General features: G+C 41.9%; 1 protein-coding gene across 1 annotated transcript in view; it reads right to left on the bottom strand.

Moving 5' to 3' along the window:
- Nucleotides 1-19,005, bottom strand: part of PAPPA2 (pappalysin 2) — a 356,164-nt gene that overhangs the window by 108,316 nt on the left and 228,843 nt on the right. Inside the window, exons 14-15 of the mRNA XM_060396631.1 lie at nucleotides 18,159-18,294; nucleotides 17,738-17,957 (exon numbers count right to left, since the gene is read on the bottom strand). Coding sequence (XP_060252614.1) covers nucleotides 17,738-17,957; nucleotides 18,159-18,294 — 356 coding nt within the window. The remainder of the gene's footprint in view (nucleotides 1-17,737; nucleotides 17,958-18,158; nucleotides 18,295-19,005) is intronic.

Below are 19,005 nucleotides of genomic sequence, written 5' to 3'. Positions count from 1 at the left end.
TAAAACATTTCTACTTCTATTAAGTGGTTATTGACTATTTTAAAGAGACTGCTGGAGATTATCAGGACTTGAACAAAATAATTCCTAACTGTGGAGTTTTAGACACTATGATAAGACATTGGGAGTTAGTGTCCTGAAGTCGCCGTTTTGAAGCCATTTTTAGCAGTAGTCTCCAGCCTCAGGTCATCCTAAGTTGCCTGAGCCTATTCCTAGTACTGAAACTCAAAATCTGAAAGCTGCCACCCAACTGGTTCTAAGAATGTATCCCACTAGGAACCATCTCAGACCACGTAATATTTTAATAAAGGCTTTTTCTAGAATAGTCTAGCCATGCTCCAATAAACACCTAAGTGAGACCATGTCCATGACCTTTCCATTTTTCCTCTATAACCCCATGACAGCAAACAGTTGAAAAGACTCTACAGCTCCCAAAGCAGATCTGTGGTTCACCAGGCCTTCTGTCATCAGCCAGAACCAGAATCCTCACCAGTGGATTCTCCTGCTTCCCTCTTATTTTATGGACAAATCATTCTGGGAAGAGGAAGTTGAGCAAGAAATCTAGGGAACAACTGAGCAGTTATAATTCTTTTCTTGCTTAAGAAGAGAAAATAGATTCAATGTTAATTTGCTAAGCTGTTTTGGGGAAGAAGATAATCAAATGAATAGAAATACAATACATATTTCATTTTCTATAGTGCCTTTCCCAGCAGCAAGAGATGACACTTCCCATCATCCTGAAACATTAAAAGGAAACTCTCTGCTAAATAGAAAAGATGAAGAGTCAAAGGATAAATTGATGCTTTAACCTGCAGCCCCAGCACAAAAAAAGGAAGTAGTCCTTTACTTTGTGAGGCTATCAGAAGGGAAGTGATTGGAATGGTTTACATAGGACTGAGTAGGGGAAGAAAAGGCCTGGCAAGGTATAGGAGCCCAGTCCAGGCAGAGAAGGAAGGGAAAGGGTCAGCATTTTAAATTGAGCTTCAAATAACTGAAGTACAATAGGAACTGGTAAAGCAGCAGCAATGAGGGTTCCAGGGAATAATGGAGCATGAAGCAGAATGATGGACAATAGAGAAGGAATGATCCTGATACCAAGACCAGGATCACACACTGGTTATAGCAGGGATGGAGTGCAAGGTGCTGAGCTGGGCTCTAGCTGCGCGTCCCTGGACTCAGAACCCTCAGGACTCCCATAATGTAGTTTCAACTCTACCTACAATCTACGGTGCAGCCAAGAAGACACCTGTCCACACCCGAGTCCCAACATCTTCCAAATGGAAAAACATAGCCACTTCCTCCCAGAAATTATCTGGGGATTATTCAGGTCAAGTGAATTCTATGGAAAAAGTGCTTTCCTTTCTACCATATCCCTCCAACCTCCCCACACCCCACTCAAAATCCCACGTCTACAGAAAATTCTCCAGGGACAATGGAGGGTGACCCAGAAATCTTCTATACTTGACTTACTGATGAAGGTCCTATCTTCACTGTCAGCAGATCCACCCTTTCAGGACTTGCTTTCTAAGGGTAAAGACATCTTTTGTGTCACAGTACAGGGATGCCATGGAAAGGGATCTGAAGATGTGATGCAGCGGAGGGAGATAGCCTGAGGCAGCTTTAACCCCGCATGTTACCAAGGTTCACAAATTGCAAGTGGAATGTTATAAGTGATTTGGTCGTAGTTGATTGTTGGTCTTTCTCTTTTGATTATTTATTGTTGCAGTCTCTGGTTGAGGAGACAGGATCTGAAGAATAGAAGCTTCACAGAGACAACAAAGGTGACTGAACTAGTATTTGTTGCTGCTGTTCAGTCACAAAGTCATATCCGATGCTTTGCAACCCCAGGGACTGCAGCATTAGCCCCCAGAGTTTGCTCAAATTCATGTCCATTGAGTGGGTGATGCTATCTAACTCTCTCATCCTCTGCTGCCCCCTTCTCCTTTTGTCCTCAGTCTTTCCCAGCATCAGAGTCTTCTCCAATGGATTGGCTCTTTGCACCAGACTACCTTATGTGTCTCCTGAGAAACCTGTATGCAGGTCAAGAAGCAATAATTAGAACCAGACATGGAATAACTGACTGGTTCAAAATTGGGAAAGGAGTACAACAGGCCTGTATATTTTCATCTGCTTATTTAACTTATATGCAGAGTACATCATGCAAAATGTCAGGCTGGATGAATCACAAGCTGGAATCAAGATTGCTGGGAGAAATATGAATAACCTCAGATATGCAGATGATACCACTCTAAAGGCAGAAAGTGCAGAGGAACTTAAAAACATCTTGAGAAGGAATGTGAAAAGCTGGCTTGAAACTCACCATTAAAAACTAAGATCATGACATTCAGTCCAATCATTTTATGGCAAATAGAAGGGAAAAAAGTGGAAGCAAAGACAGATTTTATTTTCCTGGGCTCTAAAATCACTGCGGACCATGACTGCAGTCATGAAATTAAAAGATAGCTTGATCCTCGGAAGAAAAGCTTTGATAAATCTAGACAATGTATTAAGAAGCAGATATCACTTTGCCAACAAAGGTCTATATAGTCAAATTATAATTTTTTCAGTAGTAATGTATGGATGGAGAGTTGGACTGTAAAGAAGGCTGAGTGCCGAAGAATTAATGTTTTTTAACTGTGGTGCTGGAGAAGACTCTTGAGAGTCCCTTGGACTGCAAGGAGTTCCAACCAGTCAATTCTAACAGAGATCAGCCCTGAATATTCACTGGAAGGACTGCTGCTGACCTCACTATTATACATGCACACTAACTGGCGAGTCTCTGTGCATCCTGGGGCATTTGAAAACAAACCAGCTACACACTATTCTTTGACGACTCACTGTTTGATTATCTGATTCTTTTCTTTACACAAGCATGATTAACAAACTATGATAAGTATGTTAAGGCATTTTTATGTCAAGTACACAGAAGTTGGGGCTGAACTCCAACTGATGTCCACAAGAACAGACTAATAGGAAAATGTTTTTAATGCAGAAGATAAAATCTGCTTAAAAATTGTTGCCTTGAATATAGAATGGTACAAGAATACAATGTATGTTCATTATTTTCTCTTGACTTAAACTTTATGTGTTCATGTTCAGTTTGCTTTAAGCAAATAGGAAAATGAAGATTTATGCAGATAAGAAAAAAAGGAAAGAAAGAGGAGAAAATCTGAGGATGACACTGCTCTTTACAAAAATATGTGGTTTTTTACTTAAAAACTAGTACCCTCTTGAAAGGCACCATCATTTTAAAAGTTAAGCCACTTCAAAATTTAGGTATATAATTCGGTGAACATTAATCTTTCCAAAAGACTGCTTTGTGTATAGTGAACTATTCACACACACATTTACACACATATAACTACATTTTACTGGACCAAAATTGCTAAAAACAATTAACTCTCAATTTTCCTATATTGTGAGGAGTCAGAATGCAGGTTATTTTAATAATAATCCCATTTTTAAAGATTTTTAATAATTTTATGACTTTCTAGGAAACCCAGTTGATATTACTGATTATTTTTCATTTTAATGAGTAATATGAACAATTGCAGCTGAGCTATCGAGAAGGTGGCTTAGGCTTAGACAAAAGGGAAAATGAACTTGGGAATAAAAAGTAAAAATGGATCAGTCATAAAATGGATGTGAAGTATCTAGATAATGGAGCATAAAGAGGACATTCTCTGGTAAAAGGCTGCCTAGATAATCCACCTACCAAGAACTGGGGTATTCCTATAAAGAAAGACCATCCTTTTAGAATCATTGTTCTTCCCTTCCAATTTATTTCTACATGCAAATTCCTTGCATGTCCTTGTGAGCCAAGCTGTCCTGTAAGTTAAAATTACATCAGTACTGTGTGTGGCTCTATTAGGAATGAGGTCCTTGTAACTCCAAGGTCTAAGAACACAGCCAGCTAGTCCAGGCTCACACATTTTGGCGCACATGATTCCAGCTTGTTGGAATCCACAATCTTGTGTAATTCCCTCAACCTGAGTGCAGGTGGGACCAATGACTTACTTCTAACCAATGAATATGGCAAAGGTGACAGTGTCCCTTCTGATCATTATACATGACCCAAGACTGAAAGGTACTCTTGCTGAGAAACACTCCCTTTGCCAGCTTTAAAGAAACAAGCTGCCATGCGTGAGCTGCCCAGTGGAGAGGGCTATAGGGCAAGGAACTAAGGACAGGACCTTGCAACAGCCAGCAGGAAATGGAGCCCTCAGTCAGGCAGCCTTCTGGGACCAAATGTCAACAACTGTGTGAGCTTAGAAACTGACTTTCCCCACAGGAGCTTTCAAATGACCCGACCTGGCTGACACCTTATTATAGCCTTATAGAGGATCCAGTTGAGCCTGGCCTAGAATCTTTTTAAAATTATTATTATTTTAAACTTCTTATTTTATATTTGGATACAGCTGATTATTCTAAAGGAGATCAGCCCTAGGTGTTCTTTGGAAGGAATGATGCTAATGATCCAGCATTTTGGCCACCTCATGTGAAGAGCTGACTCATTGGAAAAGACTCTGATGCTGGGAGGGATTGGGGGCAGGAGGAGAAGGGGACGACCGAGGATGAGATGGCTGGATGGCATCACCAACTCGATGGACATGAGTTTGAGTGAACTCCGGGAGTTGCTGATGGACAGGGAGGCCTGGCGTGCTGCGATTCATGGGGTAGCAGAGTCGGACACGCCTGAGCGACTGAACTGACTGACTGACAGCTGATTAACAATATTGTAATAGTTTCAGATGAACAGGGAAGGGACTCAGTCATACATATACATGTATCCATTCTCCCCCAAACTTCTCTCCCAGCCAAGCTGCCCCACAACATGGAGCAGAGTTCCATGTGCTATACAGTAGGTCCTCGCTGGTTATCGATTTTAAATATAGCAGTGTGTACACGTCTGTTCCAAACTCCCTAACTACCCCTTCCTCTCAGCAACTATAAATTCATTCTCTAAGTCCATGAATCTCTTTCTGTTTTGTAAGTTCACTTGTATCATTTCTTTTTCAATTCCACATATAAGGGATGTCATACGGTATTTCTCCTTCCCTGTCTGACCAACTTCACTCAGTATGACAATCCCTAGGTCATCCAAGTTGCTGCAAATCTGGCCTAGAATCTTGAGTCTCAGAAACTGACAGTGTAGATGTGTGTTGGTTTAAGCTGCTCAGTATGTAGCAGTATTGCTGCATGGCAATAGAAAACGAATACACACATAAACCTGGCTTTAAATTGTAGTTCTTGTTTCTGGCTTACCTGTATATTTTTTTCTCTGATTTTCTCTCCTCTGGGGACTGAGATTCTTTTTGCCTGGGCTAGGACCCCATGCTGAAGCTGAAGCTCTAATACTTTGGCTACCTGATGCGAAGGACTGATTCATTAGAAAAGACCCCAATGCAGGGAAAGATTGAAGGCAGGAGAAGGGGATGACAGAGGATGAGATGCTTGGATGGCATCACTGACTTGATGGACATGAATTTGAGCAAGCTCTGGGAGATGGTGAAGGTCAGGGAAGCCTGTGCCACAGTCCATGGGGTTGCAAAGAGTTGGACACTACTGAGTGACTGAACAGAAACAACAAGGACCCCATAGGAGCTGGGTCAAAATCTCTTTTTCTAACGACCCAAAATCCTCTGGATTCTGTCCATAAAATTGCTCCACTGCAGATAATTCATTTCCTGAGCTTTCCCAAAAGTTCAAAGTATTTTTTAAAGATTTATTTGCTTTGTTTATCTTTGGCTATGCTGGGTTTTGACTGCTTCATACTTGGTCTTTCCTCTAGTGAGAGGGGGTTACTCTCTGGTCTTGGTGACCAGGCTTCCCATTGCAATGGCGTCTTTTGTTGCAGAGCACAAGCCCTAGGGCACTTGGGCTTCTGCAGCCGCAGCTCCTGGGCTCTGGAGCATGGGCTCAGAAGTCGTGGCACATGGGTTGAGTTGCCCTGAGGCATGTGGGATCTTCCCGGAGCAGGGATCTGACCAGTATCCCCTACACTGGCAGGTGAATTCTTAACCACTGGACCACCAGGGAAGCCCCCAAAGTATCTTTACAGTTCCATCTCTTATCCCCTACTCCATCAAATGTCACAAGCTCACCTGCGTTACTTGGAGCCCACATCTATATTTCTTAATTTCATGGATTCCACAAAAGAAATATGCCATTTGCATAAATGTATCTAAAATACAGGTGTTCTTTAATTATGCCAGTTAACCTCTTGTTATCCTAATCTGAATATGGTTTGAGGGAGAGGGTAGGATTTCCTGGGTAGTAATAGACATGAGTATATTTATAAAATAGTTTTTCATTCATCAAATAGAAACTTTCTTTACAGAAAAACAAATTAATTTTATTCTAGTCTTAGTTTTGCTAATTTTAAATAAGGTGAATTTGTACACACTGAGTCTCAGTTTCCTCAACTGAAAAATGATTCCTGGCATATTGTAGGTACTTAATAAATATTTTTTGAATATTTCTATATTAAAATATAGTCTGCCCCTTTATACAGACACACACACACACCATATAGAATAATTAGTTCTACAAATCACTCTACATTAAATTTTTCAGAAGTCTTTTTTCTATGTGAAATAAAACACAGCAATATAAATACAGTGTGTACACACAAACATTCACCGTTTTAGACCTAAATTGTTACACAGTTCTGCTCTCAATTATCCATAATGATAAAAAAGATAAGACATGACTACATATAGTGAGTGAAAAAGAATGCGAGTGAGAACAAGAGAGAAAGAGAAGAAATAACTCTGGTTTCCACATGGATATTCATTTTAAAAGATAAATGTCTTATTCAGTTTTATAGTAGAATACTTGGTCTTAATAAGCTACAGTTTAAGGTAAACCTCAGAACCCACTACAATTTTATAAGTATCTATTACTTGTTTTCCATCTCAATCAGAATGTGCACTTATACTGAATAAGTTAAAGTGATATTTTTACCTTATGTTTGCCTTGGACTTAAAATAAGTTCAAAACATTAAAAACAGAAAATATAAATGTCCTGTTAGTTCAGTCTACTTAGAAGTTGTATTGAAAACTGGTCTTAGCATAAAGATGGCTAACAAACAAATGAAAAGATGCTCAACATTGCTCATTAATAGAGAAAAGCAAATCAAAACTACAATGAGATACCATCTCATAGGAGTCAGAATGGTCATTATCAAAAAGTCTACAAATAATAAATGCTAGAGAGGGTGTAGAGAAAAGGCAACCCTCTTGCACTGTTGGTGGGACTGTAAATTGATACAGCCACTATGGAAGACAATATGGAGACTCTTAAAAACACCAGGAAGAAAACCACCATGTGACCCAGAAATCCCACTACTAGGCATATACCCTGAAGAAACCAAAATTGAAAAAGACACAGGTACCCCCATGTTCATTCCAGCACTATTTACAATAGCTAGAACTGAGAACTGGAAGGAACCTAGATGGCCACCGACAGATGAGTGGATAAAGAAATTGTGTTTCATATATACAATGGAATGTTGCGTGCTGTGCTCTGCTTAGTCACTCACTCTGCCGTGTCTGACTCTTTGTGACCCCATGAAATGTAGCCCACCAGGCTCCTTTGTCTATGGAGATTCTCTAGGCAAGAATACCAGAGTGGGTTGCCATGCCCTCCTCCAGGGGATCTTCTTAACCCAGGGATACAGCCCAGGTTTATCACATTATAGGTGGATTCTTTACTGTCTGATTCTTCCCTTTCAGGGAAGCCCATGAGGGTAGCCTATCCCATCTCCAGGGGATCTTTTCGACCCAGAAATTGAACTGGAGTCTCCTGCATTGCAGTCAGATTCTTTACCAGCTGAGCCAGCGGGGAAGCCCACAATGGAATATTACTCAGCCATAAAAAGGAATGCATTTGAGTCAGTTCTAATGAGGTGGATGAACCTAGAGCCTATTATAGAGTGAAGTAAGTCAGAAAGAGAAAAACTAATATCATATACTAACACATATATATGGAATCTAGAAAGATGGTACTGATGAAATTGTTTGTAGGGCAGCAGTGGAGATACAGACATAGAGAACAGACTTGTGGACATGGGATGTGGGGGGAGGAAGGAGAGGGTGAGATGTATGGAGAGAGTAACATGAAAACTTACATTACCAGGTAAGTAGTCAGTCAGATAGATAGTCAATGGGAATTTGCTGTACGACTCAGGGAACTCAAACTGGGGCTCTGTAACAACCTAGAGGGGCGGGATGGCGAGGGAGGTTCAAGAGGGTGGGGACATATGTATACCTGTGGCTGATCCGTGTTGATGTTTGGCAGAAAATAACAAGATTCTGTAAAGCAATTACCCTTCAATTAAAAAAAGAAAGAAAGAAGAGAATTGGTCTTAGAATTAAAGCCAGGAAAATCTTAATCTGGAACATCAAAGGCAGAGAGAAAAGGGGTTTCTTCATGGTTATTTGACAAAATATTTTATGCCAGCAATCAACCTATGGCCTGTCATTTCCAAATGCCCTGCTTTGAGATACTAAAGAGGGGCCATGCAAATATTGCTCTTTGGAGAGTTAGTATAACGTCATGTTTGCCCAGTAGATATAACTGGGGAGACATTGTAGGAGGAAGGGGTTGTCTCTTCTTGATTCCTGTGTGCTTTTCTCTCCTTGCTTCAGCAGCATTTGATGTCTGACACAGGATCAGAGTTTCAGTGACACCCCGCATGTCCCAGAAGTCCTACCAGCATCCTAGCTGGCTTCCCAGCAAAGGTACCCCACTGAATGACTTCCCAGAAAGTCTCATTGGTACCCCAATGGGTGGCTTTCCATCAAGCTCATCAGTGCCCAGCAGGTGACCTCCCAGACAGTTTCAGTAGCATTTGCTATGACAGCTTTTCAGAAAGTCTCAATAGAACCTCAACAGAAAGCTTCCTAATGAGCCTTGATTAGCACCCCAGTGGGTGGTGTCTCGATTTCCAGTCTCAGCTTATGAAACCTCAGCACCCTTCTCTGTCACCCAATGTGCTCCACCCTGTCCAATGAGATAAAAATCACAGCCTTGGAGGGAGGGGAGTGCTCTTCCTCAAGATACTCTCCCCCCATCCCCAAAAGTAATGGTTGCCCCCTGGATCCACCATTCTTCTCTAAAATTAACTGCCAAGGTGTTCTCCTTACCCCTTAAGAGTTCATTTCCTGTTACTAGTTACTTAGATTAATCTTCCCCATTCTAATTATGGTGTCCTGCTTGACCAACTGACACAGAATGGAACTGGAAATGACGGTAGAAGATAGAGTCACATAGATAGAGGGAATCAGTTTGGTTGTGCCTGTACAGTGCTCAGTTACTTCCCAGTGGGAAATGGGATGCTGATAATCAATGACACGCTGTGGGATCACAATTACTAAGCTACCACCTCTAACTATTGTGGTGCAGAGCCACCTGGAACACAAAGGCCGCCATCCTTGACCACAGGTGTCCTGCACATCACTGGTGAGCATGTCACAGCAGCCAGAGAGAAGATGGCATATCTGAAACAGGAAGAGAAGCCCCTTGCTCCTGCAGTGTGTCTCCAGAACTCTCTGTTGACAAGAGTTAACACTGTACCAGGCAGCAAAGGGTGAATATTAACAGAATCCTATTCTTAGTACCACGAGTTTGGGTGATGAGGGTGACTTTAGAGATGAGAAGCAGTAAATTGATGGATAAGGATGGGAAATGGTATGGAACTGGTCCCACCTGGTGCTTGAATGGGTTATAAACTCCACATGGATCATTCTCAAGCAGTCTCACAAGAATCCTCAGAGGTAGTTTTTCCCTGCTTCCCACTTGCTGCTGCTACTGCTGCTAAGTTGCTTCCGTTGTGTCCGACTCTGTGCAACCCCATAGATGACAGCTCACCAGGCTCCCCTGTCCCTGGGATTCTCCAGGCAAGAACACTGGAGTGGGTTGCCATTTCCTTCTCCAATGCATGAAAGTGGAAAGTGAAAGTGAAGTCGCTCAGTCGTGCCTGACTCTTAGCAACCCCATGGACTGCAGCCTACCAGGCTCCTCTGTCCATGGGATTTTCCAGGCAGGAGTATTGGAGTGAGGTGCCATTGCCTTCTCCTTAAATATCAACAATACAGAAACATAGGAAAACTCTGATTAACACCAAAAACCAAGGTGGATAGCTGGACTCTGAGGATTCCCCGCCCCCACCTCCCCGATTTCAAAATGTATTGGAATTGAATTGAGAAACATCACTGGAAGCCAAAACGTGATTTTTGTTGTTGCTGTTGTTTATTTTCTGAAAAAAAAAAAAAAAAAAAAAGGCACAAAGCAAATAAAGAATAGAGCCACAATACAAGAGAAGGAATGACTCAGTCTTGCTTCATTCCCTGGCCCCTGTAAAGACCAGGAAACTGGGCACTACTTTCAGGGGCCACAGATCTGTCCTCTACCCATTAGTCTTCAGCAGTACTCTTTCTTTACTCATTTCACGATTTCCAGTCAGAAAGTATAAGGGTCTTGGTGGAGGGAGGTAGGAGTGAGTGAGGGGAAGGGAGAACCATTGACAAAGGCCACTGAGTCCTGGGAGATAAACATCCCAAAGGTAACGATGCTAAAGAATCCTAAAGAATATTATGGGCTTAGGGAGCATAAGATGAAATTTCAGAATAAAAGCTTGGAGTAGTTTTACACAATGAAATCCTACTGTCTTTGTAAACAGTGCAATGAAGCAATAGCCCTGGGCTCATTGGCAGTGAAGATAGAGAAAGGTTAAAAATAAAAGAAAGGCAAATATTTATCAAACAAATACAAACGAAGAGAAAGCAGGGGTGGAAATTTTAATTCCAGACAAAGCGTAATACAAAGCCAAATCCTTTTAAAGGGGCAAAAGGGTTGGCAAGAGGTATGATCCCAATAAAGATAAAACAGTCACAAGTACTTCTACACCTAATTATGTAACACAAATTATAAAAAGCCAGAACTGTTTGAAATATAAGGATAAATTGAAACAATCACAATTATTTGGGAGGTTATATTCTCAACCTTTTATAAGGCAGGTAGGTAGAAAACAAATCAATAAAAGGAAAGTATAAATGCTGAAAAGAAATGGGTGATCAGAAGTTTCAACCACTGCTATCAGCCCAGGCCCTGGAAAAGGAGATACTGTTCTTCAACTTCAGAAGATTCAACACTGGGGCATTTAATGGCTATACCATCAGGCAGGGTCAGAGAAGCTGCAACTAATATTTTAATTGTGTTCATATGACTGAAAGAACAGAATCTTGTTGTAGGAGAAACACACACCCATGAGAAATTCTTGTCTATTAGTAAATTCTGCTAGACTTGACCTTGTGAATTTCCAAAGTAGATTATATGAGTCTTTGGAAGGAATGATGCTAAAGCTGAAGCTCCAGTACTTTGGACACCTCATGTGAAGAGTTGACTTATTGGAAAAGACTCTGATGCTGGGAAGGATTGGGGGCAGGAGGAGAAGGGGACGACAGAGGATGAGATGGCTGGATGGCATCACTGACTTGATGGACGTGAGTCTGAGTGAACTCCGGGAGTTGGTGATGGACAGGGAGGCCTGGCGTGCTGCGATTCATGGGGTCGCAAAGAGTGGGACACGACTGAGTGACTGAACTGAACTGAATTGAAAATCTACTCATTTAGGAAAATTAACCTGTTAGTGCATGGATCCTATTTTGGAAACATTCAAAACCCCACTGTATTAATCAAAAAGATGTTTCTCACTTTCCAAAGCTATCAACACAACCCTGAGATGGTTGGGAATCTGCCTGACACTCCAACTCCTGGGATACTGTGGAAGGTTATGCAAGGCCTTTCCCAAAGATGGCTAGAGCAGGAAATAGAGAGTAAAAAATGCAGTTAACTGTTATTGGGCACTGGTGGGGCTTCCCAGGTGGTGCAGTGGTAAAGAATCCACCTGCCAATGCAGGAGACACAGGAGACGTGGGGTTCTTTCCCTGGGTCGGGAAGATTCCCTGGAGGAGGAAATGTCAAGCCACTCCCATATTCTTGCCTGGAAAATTCCATGGAAAGAGGAGCCTGGTGGGCTACAGTCCATGGGATTGCAAAGAGTCAGACACGACTGACCACAGGCGGGCACGAGGAGACCAAATCCAGGAACACTAAACTTGGTTTTCAAGACTAAGGATCCATTATCAAAAGACTAAGCCCAACGGGTCATAAACTGGGTAGCCATCATAGCAAAATGGGAAACAAGATGAAGAGACAGATCAAAGCCAAAGAGTCCGAGCTAAGCATCATGAATGTCACTGGGAAGCCAGGCTTAGGTTTACTGGAACCTCTGCTGAGATTCTGTGGGCCAGTCACACTGGTTTAAAGATGCAGTATTATGCAGAGCACAGAGAATTTTCAGGGCCATGAAACTACTCTATGGCACTGTAACAGATACATGTCATTAAATATTTGTTCAAACCTATAGAGCATGCAAAGCCAAGAATGAACCTAATGTAAACTGTGGACTCTGGGTGATGATCATGTGTCCTTGTAGGTTCATTGATTGTGCATCTGATGAAGGTGTGAGAGTGGGGGAGACTGACTGTGTGTGTGTGTGTGGGGGGGGGTGGGGTTTATGGGAAATTGCTGTACTTTCCAGTCAGTTTTGCTGTGAATCCAAAACTGCTCTAAGAAATAGAGTCTATTTCAAAAAATAAATAGAGGTGCAGTGATGTAGGGAGTTAGGCCATTGGTTATTAATGGTTAAATACAAAATGGAGAACACATCTTCTACTGCCAGGCATCTGTCAGCTCTCCCTTGCCCATTTTAGTATTAATGGAATTCAGGTCATAAGGGGTAAGAAGGCGGTAGTCAGGAATCCCTCTTCCTATGCCCAGAATTTGAGGCTTTCAAATTATGGTCTATCTACATTTACAACTGTGATTGATACAAAGATGCTAAAAGACTTCCATCCTTTGAGAATATATAGGGGTTCAGATTTTAAATCCGTCCACAAAGAAAATACGTGGGATCTATTAGGTCCCCTATGTATCAAAATTTACTATATTGCACTGATTTGCTGGCTGAGAAGGAAAAGCCAATTTGCATGCCTCCTGTCAGTCATATGTGGTTTGGAAACGCTTATGCATTCCAGATACATTCTGTGTAAACTGGAGAATCATATCCTATTTCTACTGGTTTGCATGCATGCATATAAGAAAACTTGTTTTCCCGCAGTGCCAAATGAAAATAAGCAAAGAATTAACAGCAGTGATCATAATTAATCAACTTCTTTGTCAAAATTCCACAGCTGTGATGGCGTAAGGGAATTCTTGTCCCTTGGGTCTAGAGAGGTTGTGACTTCTTTTTTAGTTTGCTTGTTCAGTTCTGTCCCATGGAGGATTTAGAAGTAAGGCCTGTAACTGTCATAAGATGTACAGTTTCTGACATCTTTGATATGTCAGGGCCTCTGCTAGGTATTGAGAGATACTGAGCAGAATGCCTACTGTAGGGAGTTCAGAGTGGGAAAGAACAAGAAAATAAATAAGCTACCACCCAATGAGATGGCTGCTTTTGTAGAGTGTAGGTTGTGTGCAATGTCCTATGGAAACAAGGAGGGGGCTTGCCAAAACTTCATAGAAGAAGGTGAATCCTGATGGTCAAGTGTGAGTTGAAGTGAAGAAGTACTGGACAGCATTCAAGAAAGTACGAACATTATGTGCAAAGACACGGAGCTCATCAAGAACACATGGTTCAGGGGCCTGAAAGAAATTCTGTATGGCTTGAGGCCAGAGGTAGAACCAGGAGAGAAAATAATTGGAAAACACATGAGAGAGAGGCAATCATTCTAGTAAACAATGTTATTTTAACAGTCTACATTTTTGCATTCATATTTGAAGATGTTTGCTCACTCAGGAGACTTAAAAATCACAGATGAACTAGCTAATGTTGCAATGTCCATTACCGAGACCCTATTCCTTTCTAGCACTTACAACAATGTCCGGCACATGGGTAATACTCAATTAACATGAACTACTATCATTGCATGTGGTAAATGACTGCTAATAATTTGTGCTCTGATGCTCGTCCTTCCTCTTGAGTATGGGCAGGACTAATTGACTCATTTCTAATGAATAGAATATGCCAGAAGTAATGGGTTGTCAGTTCCAACATTATGTTATAAAAAGACTGGCTTCCGTTTGGGGCAGATTCTCATGTACTCACCCTTTCTGGCTCTCTTTATGTTTTTGGATTATTAGCCATCATGTCACAAAGACATTCAGGCAGCTTATGGAGATGCTCGTGTGGCAAGGAACTGAGCCATGCTTATGTGACTATGCCCACACCAGCACCTATGCGAATGAATTTGGCCACAGATCTCCCGAGGCTTGCCAATAGCCACATGAGTGAGCTTGGAAGTAAATTCTGCAAGGCTCCACTTGAGCCTAGATTACTGCAGCCTTGGCCAAGAGCTAATGACAACCTCATAAGGGACACTAAGCCAGAGGCACCTAGCTGAGTTGCATCCAGATTTCTTACCAACAGAAACTGTGATAAGCCACTAAATGTTGGTATTGATACAGTTAGCTACAGAGCAAAAGATAACTAAAATACTATGTTAGTACTGTCTACCTCCTAATCAAGATTGGGTTTCTGGGATACCTAGGTTGGGCATGGTGGTATCGGAGTCCCTCCTTGGTGACGGAGCACTGTCTGCAACCCCAGCTTTTGTGACTAGGATCCCGATTGCCTGACACTTCACTCCTTGAGGAAACAAACTCTGTTACCTGTAGTCCTGCCTAACTGATTAGACCTTTCAGAGAATGAATTCAGCACAAGTACAGCACAGATTACTGTGTTTGACTTGCTCCTTGCCTCATCAGGGCCAACCTTGGCCACACCAACGTTCCATACTAGCTGTGGCTGAGAGTCCAGGAAACACTATCTACATGGTGACAGTCACAGCTATCTACAGAATGGCACACATAGCTCATATAGTCCTGACTTCCATATGTAAGTCTAATTGATTACATAGCATGCCTTAGAGACTAATTGTTAAACTCACTATTTCACTGTCCAGGTGGGAACAAGTGGAAAAATGTACATCACCTAGGGAACATTGAGTTTTTGGCAGGGAAATTTGGCAGTTTACATAGCAACGTTGATTTCAAGGCAGTGGTTTTATACGTACAAGAGATTTTAAGACCTAGTAAAGATGATAAATATTTACATAAAAATTATTCTCAGCTAAGGAAAGAAGAGCAAAATATGAAATGCATGTGTGCCTTCTATAAATTGTTCTTTGCTTGCTTCTTATGTCTTTTTTAGTAGTTCTTAGACTGGCATGCAGCAGGGCAGAGGCTAATAGAGTTTTGCCAAGAGAACGCACTGGTCATAGCAAACACCCTCTTCCAACAACACAAGAGAAGACTCTACATATGGACATCACCAGATGGTCAACACCGAAATCAGATTGATTATATTCTTTGTAGCCAAAGATGGATAAGCTCTATACAGTCAGCTAAAACAAGACCGGGAGCTGACTGTGGCTCAGATCATGGACTCCTTATTGCCAAACTCAGAATTAAATTGAAGAAAGTAGGGAAAACCACTAGACCATTCAGGTATGACCTACATCAAATCCCTTATGATTATACAGTGGAAGTGAGAAACAGATGTAAGGGACTAGATCTGATAGATAGAGTGCCTGATGAACTATGGACTGAGGTTTGAGACATTGTACAGGAGACAGGGATTAAGACCATCCCCATGGAAAAGAAATGCAAAAAAGCAAAATGGCTGTCTGGGGAGGCCTTACAAATAGCTGTGAAAAGGAGAGAAGCAAAAAGCAAAAAAGAAAAGGAAAGATATAAGCATCTGAATGCAGAGTTCCAAAGAATAGCAAGGAGAGATAAGAAAGCCTTCCTCAGCGATCAATGCAAAGATAGAAGAAAACAACAGAATGGGAAAGACTAGAGATCTCTTCAAGAAATTTAGAGATACCAAGGGAACATTTCATGCAAAGATGGGCTCAATAAAGGACAGAAATGGTATGGACCTAACAGAAGCAGAAGATATTAAGAAGAGGTGGCAAGAATACACAGAAGAACTATAAAAAAAAGATCTTCACAACCAAGATAATCACAATGGTATGATTACTCACCTAGAGCCAGACATCCAGGAATGTGAAGTCAAGTGGGCCTTAGAAAGCATCGCTATGAACAAAGCTAGTGGAGGTGATGGAATTCCAGTTGAGCTATTTCAAATCCTGAAAGATGATGCTGTCAAAGTGCTGCACTCAATATGCCAGCACATTTGGAAAACTCAGCAGTGGCCACAAGACTGGAAAAGGTCAGTTTTCATTCCAATCCCAAAGAAAGGCAATGTCAAAGAATGCTCAAACTACCGCACAATGCACTCATCTCACACACTAGTAAAGTAATGCTCAAAATTCTCCAAGCCAGGCTTCAGCAATATGTGAACCGTGAACTTCCAGATGTTCAAGCTGGTTTTAGAAAAGGCAGAGGAACCAGAGATCAAATTGCCAACATCCGCTGGATCATTGGAAAAGCAAGAGAGTTCCAGAAAAATAACTATTTCTGCTTTGTTGACTATGCCAAGGCTTTGAGTTTGTGGATCACAATAAACTGTGGAAAATTCTGAAAGAGATGGGAATACCAGACCACCTAACCTTCCTCTTGAGAAATCTGTATGCAGGTCAGGAAGCAACAGTTAGAACTGGACATGGAACAATGGACTGGTTCCAAATATGAAAAGGAGTACGTCAAGGCTGTATATTGTCACCCTGCTTATTTAACTTCTAGGCAGAGTACATCATGAGAAATGCTGGGATGGAAGAAGCACAAGCTGGAATCAAGATTGCCGGGAGAAATATCAATAACCTCAGATATGCAGATGACACCACCCTTATGGCAGAAAGTGAATAGGAACTAAAGAGCCTCTTGATGAAAGTGAAAGAGGAGAGTGAAAAAGTTGGCTTAAAGCTCAACATTCAGAAAACGAAGATCATGGCATCCGGTCCCATCACTTCATGGGAAATAGATGGGGAAACAGTGTTAAACTTTATTTTGGGGGGCTCCAAAATCACTGCAGATGGTGATTGCAGCCATGAAATTAAAAGATGCTTACTCCTTGGAAGAAAAGTTATGACCAACCTAGATAGCATATTCAAAAGCAGAGACATTACTTTGCCAACAAAGGTCCATCTAGTCAAGGCTATGGTTTTTTCCAGTGGTCATGTATGGATGTGAGAATTGGACTGTGAAGAAAGCTGAGCGCTGAAGAATTGATGCTTTTGGACTGTGGTGTTGGAGAAGACTCTTGAGAGTCCCTTGGACTGCAAGGAGATACAACCAGTCCATTCTAAAGGAGATCAGTCCTGGGTGTTCACTGGAAGGACTGATGCTAAGCTGAAACTCCAATACTTTGGCCACCTGATGTGAAGAGCTGACTCACTGGAAAAGACTCTGATGCTGGGAGGGATTGGGGCCAGAAGGAGAAGGGGACGACAGAGGATGAGATGGCTGGATGGCATCACTGACTTGATGGACATGAGTTTGAGTGAACTCTGGCAGTTTGTGATGGACAGGGAGGCCTGGTGTGCTGTAATTCATGGGTTCGCAAAGAGTCGGACACGACTGAGTAACTGAACTGAACTGAGACCCATTTTTAGTTAGCAAACAAACACCTACTTTATATACAATAGTATGTAAGAAAACAATAGCAGTTGTTGAAAAAGAAAGGGAAAAGGAAGTAAGGGGACTTTATACCTTTGTCCCTGATGATTTTGCCCCTTTTGCTCTGGGATGATGCAGCTGTTGGGAGCTGAAGGACTTGTGTCGGAGGATGTCCTTAGAGCCACCGCTGAGATGCCCACCAACGGGGTTGAGAAATTCAGCAGCACTGATGTGGCATGGTGGAAGAGGACATTTGAGTGATGAGTTATGTTGATAACCAGCGGGTTATGCTGGCATGACAGTTCATAGGTTCCTGAAGAGAAACAACGGGATTGAATAATATTTTAAGCCATTTGTGTAGCATCAAGTTTCCATACCTAGTGTTCATTTTATCTTCTCAATAGCTATATGATGTAACAAGGTCTCAAATAATATCAGAGACAGACATCGAGCAGAATCCTGGGTCTACTGGATTGTCCTCTGGTGGCCCTAAAGTGATAACTGTCAGACTCACCAAGAGAGTGGTTGTTTCCACTGACATCGGTCAGGTAAAGGGTCACTGTTGGCCGCTGACGTTTCCCAGATACCAGGCCATCAGATGTCAAGAAAATGAAAATTGCTGTGGCCACTCCTGGTCTACTGAAACAAACCTAGGCACAAGCACATATATGTACGAGCCATTATTTCCAGTGGGCTCTCAAGGCACATGCCACACTACTTTTATCCTTCCCAAATAGCTCGCCACTTACAAGATAAGAACTCCCTCCTTTACAAATGGGAAAAAAACATGGAGTAGGCACAGAAAGGTAGCCACGGTCTTATCAAAAGTAAAAATTAGCTGGAAAGTAGCTAACTTTCAGCTACTGAGCGTCCCATCTTTTTTTGAGACTTTTTACTTCAACCAGTTCTTTTTTACTTGAATCTTTCTTAACACTTTTCTAAAAGGTTACTCAAGGAGACCATTGCTGGAGACGTTAAACCACTGCATAGCCAGCCAATACCGCCCTATCTCCAGTGTGAGAGACGTGGACAAGATGATCACCAAGCTAACGCTTTGTTCTCAACTGGCATAGCGAATTATCCTTCCTTATCTCCTTTGTTGCTGTTGTTTAGTCGCTCAGTCACATCTGACTCTTTTGCAACCCCATGGACTGTTGCCCGCCAGTTCCTCTATCCATGGGATTTCCCAGGCAAGAATACTGGAGTTAGTAGCCATTTTCTTCTCCAGGGGAATCTTCCTGACCCAGGGATCGAACTTGTGTCTCCTGCATTGGCAGGCGGATTCTTTACCACTGAGCTACCAGAGAGACCCTCCTGTCTCCTTGTCTCCCCCTTAAGATTGTTATCAGAACCTCTCACTT

Source organism: Ovis aries, chromosome 12, assembly GCF_016772045.2.
Source record: "Ovis aries strain OAR_USU_Benz2616 breed Rambouillet chromosome 12, ARS-UI_Ramb_v3.0, whole genome shotgun sequence".
Lineage (NCBI taxonomy): Eukaryota > Metazoa > Chordata > Mammalia > Artiodactyla > Bovidae > Ovis > Ovis aries.
This window is presented reverse-complemented; position numbering and strand designations above follow the sequence as displayed.